The sequence below is a fragment of the Osmerus mordax genome, chromosome 13 (genome assembly GCF_038355195.1).
Source record: "Osmerus mordax isolate fOsmMor3 chromosome 13, fOsmMor3.pri, whole genome shotgun sequence".
Taxonomy (NCBI): domain Eukaryota; kingdom Metazoa; phylum Chordata; class Actinopteri; order Osmeriformes; family Osmeridae; genus Osmerus; species Osmerus mordax.
In genome coordinates, this window is record NC_090062.1 from 5966005 (window position 1) to 5976004 (window position 10000).

Sequence of the window (10000 nt, forward strand, 5' to 3'; positions counted from 1 at the left end):
ATGACAGCGCCCCCTGGTGCCACAGGAGGGGAAGCCCATGTTGACACAGCTGCCGTCTGTGCTCACACAGCCCGGAGAGCTGCCCTGGGCGTCTGCAGGAGAGCCCAGGTCATACACCTAGGGGGAGGGGGGCCATGGTAGAGATAGGAAAGAGGAAGGAGGGTGGAGAGGATAGACAGAATACAAACGAGGTAGGAGACCGGTGAGGGGAGAGATGGAGAGAAGGAGGAAAGGGACAGAGACAGATGCATAAACACAGAAGACAGAATGTGACAGCAGAGGAGAGAAGGAGAGAGACAGAAGACAGAAAGAGAGAGAGAGAGAGAGAGAGAGAGAGAGAGAGAGAGAGAGAGAGAGAGAGAGAGAGAAAGAAAGAGAGAAGAGAAAGAGAGAGAGAGGAGGAATAAACAGTAAACAGCCAGAGGGAGATTCAAAGTAGGAGTGAAAGGCGAGAGAATGGATGGAGCAGAAAGAGAGGAATGTGTGAGTGAAATAGATGGCGAGAGAGGATGAAGGAAAATGAAAAAGAGAGAGAGAGAGGGGGAAAGAGAGAGAGAAGAAAGAACAAGAAGAGAGCAGAACTTGTTAGTGTGGAAGGTCTCGAGGGCAGAGCAGCCAGACTTGAGCTCCAAGCTCCCCACCAACCTCTCCCCACTCCCTTCCCATCCCTCTCCACCCCCTCCTCTTATCCCCAGGCCCCTCCACCTCTCCCCAGCCCCTACCTGTCTGCCATGCTCATGGCACAGCACCACTTTAAATGTGTGTGTTAGTGTGTGTGTGTCCTCTGCCCATGATAGTCTGAGCCATGGGGACGGGGAGACCTTGAAGTATGAGGTCCTGAAGTTACAATAACAATATTAACAGCAGTGTTCCATGGAGGACATTACATGTCCAATCTCCCGTCTTTATGAGATCCTTCCGTTGTAGCGCCGGCTGCTCGTAAACGACAGTCCACTGACCAATCAGAGAGAGGGACTCAGATTGGGGTGTGACCCTGCAATGGGTATGTCCTCCCCTTTCTGGAGTCCAATAAACCAGTGAGGTCACATCCACAACACACACACCCCCTTTTGTCATTGGTTTTACTGTGTATGTGTGTTTTTGTGTGTGTATGATGAAGGGTATTTTGTTATGACTGGATATGACTTGTACCGGGATGGAACAAGGAGGAGAGAGATAGAGAGGCAGAGAGAGAGAGAGAGAGAGAGAGACTGAGGAAAAGAAAGAGTGGGAGGGACAGTAGAAGGACAGAGGTAGAAAAAGGGGGCAAAGAGAGAGAGAGAGAGAGAGAGAGAGAGAGAGAAAGAGAGAGAGAGAGAGAGAGAGAGAGAGAGAGAGAGAGAGAGAGGAGAGAGAGAGAGAGAGAGAAAGAAAGACATAAATAGAGGGAGAGTGGCAGGGAGAAGGGGAGATGGATCAAGTTTGACAGGTAGAGTGGGAAGATGTAGATCCGAATAGAAACACAATTAAAGTCTCAAAATCTACCTCACACTTCAACAGGCACAGTGTACTAGACATCACCTACAGTACAACTGCTGTGAAAACACACACAAACTCTCTCTCTCTCTCTCTCTCTCTCTCTCTCTCTCTCTCTCTCTCTCTCTCTCTTCTGTGTCTCTCTCAAACACACACATACACACACAGTGCCTTTCCTCCACCCCCTGTTCCGATGCTTGGCCCCTACAATAAGAGGGTCATGCATATTGCATGGACGGCTTGCGGGTTCGTTTTGTAGCCGGCGGGGTGACCAGCATAGTGTTTTAGTGTCAGGAACCTCCACTCCCTTGAATAACTCTCACACACATATACAAACACACACACACATTCATGCACAGACGCACACTCTCAGGCACACACACACAAAAACGTGTTCTCCGTCTGTCTGTGTCACAGCCTGGCTCGGTGTTGCTATAGCAACATTAAAGTGCACACACATATATATCTCCGACAACCACTACCTTTCTACCTGTCTGTCCATGCTCAGACCACGTTAACATGATGCATTGGAAGAGTGTAAGTGGGTGACTGAGATGTGAAAGTGTGTTAAGGTGAGTGTGCACTGTTGGAAAACACTGCCTGCATGTTAACTGACTGTATGCTCTGAGACAGCTTTGTAAACGTATTTTTCCATCTGTTGATACTTGAAGTGCTGCACTTCACAATCTAGCTCTCCTCTCTGAGGAGGAATTAGTTTGTTTTTGTCTCTATCTATGTGTGTATATGTGTATCTCTATTTGTGTGTCAGGGTGTGTTTGTGTGTGTCTGGTCAGTGTGTGCGTGACTACACTGTGAGAGCGAGGGCGTGTTAAGAGCAGGTCACCTTGCTGTCCACTGCGAGGTTGCGGATGCACCCGGTGAAGTGTTTGTGCTGGAGCTGAGGGTAGACATAGGGCAGCTGCTCGTTTCACTCCTCCCAGCTGCAACACCTGGCTCATGTTCAGATGCCTGGTGAGGACAGGAGGAACCATGTTACTGGAGCACACCCTTGGAGGTGGACATCAAAGGCATTGCAACACACCTCTCTCTCTCTCTCTCATCTCTCTCTCTCTCTCTCTCTCTCTCTCTCCTCTCTCTCTCTCTCTCTCTCTCTTTCTCTCTCTCACACACACAAACATGCACATACATGTACATACATGCATGTAGAAACACACACACGCACACAAACATACAGCAGCATTGAGGTGCAGATGGCCTATACCTATCCAGGTTGGGGTGTGACCCCAGTGACCTCACAGGAGGAGTGGTCCTCTGTGGTCAGCCAGCTGCCCACCCCCTCCATCTCCATCACCGTGGCCCCCGCACAGCGATCCAGGGTGAAGCGCACTTCCTGCAGGAGCACACACACACACACACACACACACACACACACACACACAGACAACAGGACACAGCAGGATAGAGTCAGATCAACACTTATCATTGAAGATCAATGGCCACCAGCAGAGAGAGTTAGTGATCAGCACAACAACTGAGCCTCTGTCAGAACCCAAGAGAAACATTTACATCCCTCTGTGTTAAGGATCAGTTGAGCTGAGTTAAACAGTGCTTCATGCTATTTTACATATGGATTGGACTCATGTGGAGGTTACGTCAAGTACAGCCATCCTTGTAACAAACCTGCCCGTCGTGCGGCTGTGGGCCAAATGACTTGGGCTTTTACTCTTTTCACCATTCAATAAAATAGTCAATTTAAAAAATGTCATTCAGGAAGTGCATTCACTTAGTTTCTTAATTCTCTACCATTATCAAGTTTCTCAAAATGTGTGTGATCGTGTAGGTCTGTGTGTTTCTATGTGTAAGTAAGTAAGACTTTATTTATATAGCACATTTCATACAAGAATTGTAGCTCAAGGTGCTTTGAGCTACATGTGCTATATGTGTGGGTGTTTCTGTTTGTGTGTGCATTTGGTGTGAACATGTATAGGTGTGTGCATATGTGTGTGTGTGTTTGAATATGTGTGAGAGGAGGGGGGGGAGAGAGAGAGAGAGAGAGAGAGAGAGAGAGAGAGGAGAGAGAGAGAGAGAGAGAGAGAGAGAGAGAGAGAGAGAGAGAGAGAGAGAGAGAGGGCATCTGTGTGTGACTAGAAAATGTTGAGCAGCACATACACTACTATTAAACTCTTTCTGGAATAAATGGAAAATGTTATCCAAGCAACCCTGAGGGCAGTGTCTCAAAGTAGAAAGGTTCCACACAAACATTACAATAACCTCTGCTCCACACACACGCTCACACGCTCACACACGCTCACACACGCTCACACACACAAACATGCTTATGGACTCACAGCAGTAAGCAGAGCAAAATTATGAATCAAATAGGTTAACTGAAGCTCACTCATGGTTGCAACAGTAGGCTGAAGATAGAGGAGAGGACATTTGTAAATGAAGTTAATTGGGTGTGCTCAAGCCTTCGGCGAGAGCACAACCTTTGTTCTCTCACATATATATTATTATTATTATTTTTATTTCTTTTTGCCCCCCTAAAACTCAGTAAATACTTGGCCTACATAGACAACGTAGGTGTCAAAAGTTTCGTCTTGGTAGCGATTGAGTTGCTTCTATTGGAATTTACGTTCCGTTGCATGGTTTAAGCGTAAGTTAAGTTTTTGTGGCGAAAAGTGAAGCTAACGGTGGCTAATTTGCTAGCCACAGTCACTGACGTTACTAACGTCACTGCGTCACTAACGTCACGAAAACACGCGTGACTACCTTTGCCAGAACATTCGTTTCACATCTGTTAACTTGGGGGATAGCTAGGCTAACTATAGCTTTACTGCAAGGCAGCTGCAGAAACGCCACAAGAAAAGAGGCCAGGGTGATAACTATTTACTCATTTTACTTTGTGATATGACACACAATTGTGATGTGTAATGTACAATATAAGCTGATATTATTAAGGAAGTACAATCTACTTTCGGAAACAGTAGTCTACTATTTCACTGAAGTATTAGCATCATGACATTAGCCTGTGTTTCCCGGGCAACACATACTACAGTGGTCTATGATGTAGCGTTATCTGTTTTCAATCGTTAAAATAAACATTCCTCACATATACATTTTTCGTTGTAGGATTTATTCTGACATTAGAAAACGATTTGTTGGTGAAATTACCATTACCTGTGGTTTCAAACCAGTGTAGCCTCACTGCAACGCTGTAGCTTACGCGAGACCACACTACAAAAACATCTAGCTACAGTACACAGCTGTTTAGGAAGTCAAACGGAGACAGAAAATGTTCGGCACTCCCCTTACTTAAATCAAAAGTCTATCTAACTACTAACCTGAACTTCATTGCCACAGCCCTAAACGTTGTCAATCTGTTCATGAAAATAATTAATTTCAGCCTAAACCGTACAACGGAACGTTAAATCCAATTCAACCAACGCAATCGCTACCAAGACGAACACAGCAGTTAGCCCTAGTACTGTACCGTAGTAGTACAATTTACCGGGGCAGCTTCTCAACACAGGGTTATATCGCATTTTGCGTTGTTACTAGACAATGATCGCTACCAGTGAGCTTTTTATGAATGAGCAATTTTCCACTAAATAAATGTCAAGCTTATTTACGTTTTGGGGGGCATATTTTCAGTTAGCAGATGGTACCGTTTGAATTGCGATTCCATCTTCTACTGCCGGGGTAAACGTCGTAGAATAATCTTCAAAGGGGTTGTTTATTCCTGAATGAATGCAATATGAGTAGGCTAAATGCCTGAAAATATCATGAGAAGAGAAAAACTTAAAATGACGTTAAAATCATAGAGATTAGGTCAATTTTTACACCGGTCTGCAATAATGTCCACGAAAACACGCGTGACTACCTTTGGCAGAACATTCGTTTGGCATCTGTTAACTTGGGGGATAGCTAGGCTAACTATAGCTTTACTGCAAGGCAGCTGCAGAAAAACGCCACAAGCAAAGAGGCCAGGGTGATAAATATTTACTCATTTTACTTTGTGATATGACACACAATTGTGATGTGTAATGTACAATATAAGCTGATATTATTAAGGAAGTACATCTACTTTCGGAAACAGTAGTCTACTATTTCACTGACATATTAGCATCATGACATTAGCCTGTGTTGCCCGGGCAACACATACTACCAGTGGTCTATGATGTATCTGTTTTCAATCGTTAAAACAAACATTCCTCACATATACATTTTCGTTGTAGGATTTATTCTGACATTAGTAAACGATTTGTTGCTGAAATTACCATTACCTGTGGTTTCAAACCAGTGTAGCTCACTGCAACGCTGTAGCCTACTGTACCCGAGACACTAGTGTGAGTAGCTAACAACAACTCCTCAGCTGTTTAAGTCAAACGGCAACAGAACATGTTCGGCACTCCCCTTACTCAAACGTCTTTCAGTAGGGAAACTATCTGACTACTAACCTGAACTTCATTGCCACAGCCTAAACTTTGTCAATCTGTTCATGAAAATAATTAATTTCAGCCTAAACCGTACAACTGAACGTTTAATCGAATTCAACCAACGCAATCGCTATCAAGACTAACACAGCAGTAGTCTAGTACTGTACTGTAGTAGTAGAATTTACCGGGGCAGCTTCTCCACACAGGGCTATATCGCATTTTGAGTTGTTACTGACAATGATCGCTACCAGTGAGCTTTTTATGAATGAGCTATTTTCCACTAAATAAATGTCAAGCTTATTTACGTTTTTGGGGGCATATTTTCAGTTAGCAGATGGTACTGTTTGAATCGCGATTCTATCTTCTGCCGGTAAGTCGTAGAATAATCTTCAAAGGGGGTTCTTTGTTAATGAATGAATGCAATATGAGTAGGCTAAATGCCTGAAAATATCACGAGAAGGGACAACTTAAAAGGACGTTTAAGTCATAGAGATTAGGTCCATTTGTACACCGGTCTGCCAAATGTATTCGTTTTGATTCAGCCTGTCAGCTGCCTCTTGCAGGGGAAATGAGAAGACATCATATTTCATTCTACACTTCACTCGTATTTTGAGTTGTAAATGAGCAGCAAAAAAAAGATGCTTTTAAATCTATGTAATCTTTATAAATAATAAGTAGGCCCGATGCATTTTTATATAAAATATACAGGACCCCTGTGCAACCGACGCAAGCAAGCACACCCTACAATTTCCCCAGAAATTGTACCCTCTCTAGTTGGATGTGAAATATATATTGTTCACACAGTCTACAGCCTAATAGTCCAATATTGAATCATGGAAGACATCACACTGTTTGCTCTGTTGAGCTTGGGATAAAAGTATGGGTTGTGTTCATGAATTAAGACCAAAATCCAAGGTTGGAGCTAACATGGCAGAGATTCTTTCTGAAAAACATATTTTGTGTGGGCTCAGTCCACACAGGTTCCTCCTATCTCCGGCCCAGGGCTTATCAACGGCTTGTCAGGCTCCTTTTGTTGAAAACGGAAAAAAAAAGTATTCAGTGCTCGCATCCCACTCCTATTATAAATGATGATACAATCTTTTTTTTTAAACCCAATTTCTCATGTCCTGGTCCTGCCCAAAGACCCCCCCCCCCCCTCCTGGGGGTGGCAACGCACCCCACGGTGGATAACGACTGATCTGGACCTAGGCTTTAGCTCAGTGGTTCGCCACACTGATCCACACCATGTGAACATGTGACCACGCGACCCACCTTACTGTTGCTCCTCACGTCCAGACGATGCCACCTTCTGTCTGCCACGTTTACGTTGCCTGGCAACTGCAGGACCAGTGTGCCGGAGCCGTGGTTTATCTTCAGGGTGGGGGTGCCATCGATCAGTTCTGCAGGGAGAGGGGAGGGGTTAGAGAGAGGAGAAGGGGGTGTAATGGAGAGAGAGGGGGCGGGAGAGGCATGATCATTTGGTATAGAGCAAACACATTTAAATGACATGATGTCCATGACACACACTCACACACATAATATTAAAACCATACTAACGTTCCGATATTGTGAGAATGTTTCTACAGCTGACTGTGAGGATTACAGTTTAGACTGGTTCTACGTAAATGTAAATTATGTTTCCTCCCTAATAGCCGACAATAAACATATTGAAAAGTTATTCTATTTCCTAACTTACTCGAATGGGAAATTAAAAGTTAATGAACCAGTTAAATCTCCTCTTGTGCCTTCTACTGTTTGCCAAGCATTGTGGGTGCAAATACGTTAACCAACCACTGCTAGCTCATGAATCTACATGAGGTCTTTAGTTAGAAAAGTGTGACTGCACTTTACTCGAGTTCACAAATGTTGGATCCCAGATTACATTCCCTTCATCTTTACCTCTTTATTTACTTCTTGATATCTGTTCATATTTTTACATTTCAACATCTAGCTCTCCTTATCTGATTTACCTTTCCATCACTCATCCAACTCTCTCTCTCTCTCCTCTCTCTCTCTCTCTCTCTCTCTCGTCTCTCTCTCTCCTCTCTCTCTCTCGTCTCTCTCTCTCTCCTCTCTCTCTCTCTCTCTCCCTCTCTCTCTCTCTCTCTCTGCTCTCTCTCTCCCTCCCTCTCTATCTCTCTCTCTCTCTCTCTCTCTCATCTCTCTCTCTCTCTCTCTCTATCTCTCTATCTCTCTCTATAAATAAATAAATAAATAGGATAGAATAAATATATATTTCCGAACACAACACAACGACACACACCTTTCCTCAGTGCAGCTGTACCAGTGTATTCCTGACAGACTGTGGAGATAACTTTGAGCTCCCGTGTAAATCCGCCGAGGAACAAAAGGCTCTGAGACTGAGAGGATGGGACCCCCTTCATGAGGAGTGGGGGGAGTGCAGCAGGCAGGCTAGGGGACTGGGGGGCTGTGTGTGTGTGTGTGTGTGTGTGTGTGTGTGTGTGAGTAGTAAAGCTCCACATCTGTCTTTGTGTCTGACAGGGATAGCCCTGTTTGACAGAGGAAATGACATGACATTTGGGAGAATTGAAGACTGACTGTAGAGGTGAGGAAACATGAGCAGGATGTAAAGGAGGGCGAGAGGGAGATTGTAATAGGGAGAGGAAGAGAGAAGAGACTGTGGAGAGAAGTCACATTTGACAGTGAGGTGTTGATAGAGAGACGGTAAGAAAATAAAAGTGAGAGAGGAAGGGAGGGAGGCAGGCAGGGAGAGGAAGTTACATGAAAGTGTAATAAAGACAGAATCCCAGAGAGGGAGGAAAAGCAAAGGGATGGGGAAGTGAGGACACAAGTGCCCGGTGGCCAGGGGGCCATGAAGAGGCGAGCGAGGAGAGAAGAGAGGAGAGGAGGGGTGACAGGACAACCAAATAGCTCTTCATGTCTTTCATTTTAAATGTTCCTGGACAGGCCTTGGCCGCCTGTGTACTCAGGTTACTACAAGATTTTTGCTCTTAAATCTCTCGTCTGTACGGTCACGCCTAATCTCCTCTCCTCATCCCTAATTCATCACAGCCCCCCCCTCTCTCTCTCTCTCTCTCTCCTCTCTCTCTCTCTCTCTCTCTCTCTCTCTCCTTTCTCTCTCTCTCATTCTGTGATTCCCCTCGGCCTTTTCCCCACATCACTGGGCATTAGTCCTGTCTGTCCTCTCTCTCTGTGTGTACGTGTATTTTGTGTGCATTTGTGCGTGTATCAATGTGTGTGGGTGTGTCTGCGTGTGTCTGTGTGTGTGTATGTGTGTATTTGACGTGTGTTCACAGTAGGTTGGCATTGCATGGGCAGCCAGGAGGCCTGACTCCCCCATGGCCGGCCTTTACATAAATATGAAAAATAGCCTCTTTCAGCAAGTCTAAAGGGACCAGGAACGAGAGAAAGACAGAGAGAGAGAGAGAGAGAGAGAGAGAGAGAGAGAGAGAGAGAGAGAGAGAGAGAGAGAGAGAGAGAGAGAGAGAGAGAGATTAAAGAGTGAGAACGAGAGACAAAGAGAGACAAAGAGAGAGAAAGACAGAGAAAGACAGAGAAAGACAGAGAAAGAGAGAGAAAGAGAGAGAAAGACAGAGAAAGAGAGATAAAGAGAGAGAAAGAGAGAGCATCTGGGCATCATAACTAGCATTGCAAATTACTCTACATGTACAACAATCTGCTGCAAGCCAAAGAAATGGAGAGAGGAGAGGAGGAAGGACTGGAGCTGTGCTCCTTTCATATAAGCAATTTGTCAGCAACCAGAGTAGCCTTAGCTCTGGGTAACTGGACCTTAATCAGCAAGTTGGAAAGTGAAGCCAGAGCAGAGAAGTTGAAGGCTGGGAGGTTAGAAGGCGAAACAGGTTTCAGCAAATTGACTGTAATGTGTGTGTCACACCTGGGTGGCAACTGTCTCTCCTTACTTTCATCTGCCAGATGCTGGGTCTGCAATTGTGGGAGGTTTTTGGAGGTATGCTTGTGTGTGCGTAGCTGTGGGTGTATGTTTGTGTATGCGTGTGTGCATGTGTGTAGGTATGTTTTGTGTGTGTAGGGATGTGTGAGTGTGTGTGTGTGCGCAAGTGTGTGTGTGTAAGTTTGTGTGTGAATGTGTCTGTGGGTGTGTGACTGTGTGTGTGGTGTGTATA

The 10000-nt window shown here is 45.0% G+C and overlaps 1 protein-coding gene across 1 annotated transcript in view; it reads right to left on the reverse strand.

Annotated features, from left to right (window-relative positions):
• The window catches only part of si:ch211-186j3.6 (neural-cadherin), a 139774-nt gene that overhangs the window by 7139 nt on the left and 122635 nt on the right, over nt 1–10000 (reverse strand). Inside the window, 5 exon segments of the mRNA XM_067249417.1 lie at nt 1–117; nt 2321–2404; nt 2406–2448; nt 2703–2827; nt 7149–7276. The exon segment at nt 1–117 is cut by the window's left edge and continues 68 nt beyond it. Of these exon segments, the coding sequence (XP_067105518.1) occupies nt 1–117; nt 2321–2404; nt 2406–2448; nt 2703–2827; nt 7149–7276 (497 nt within the window).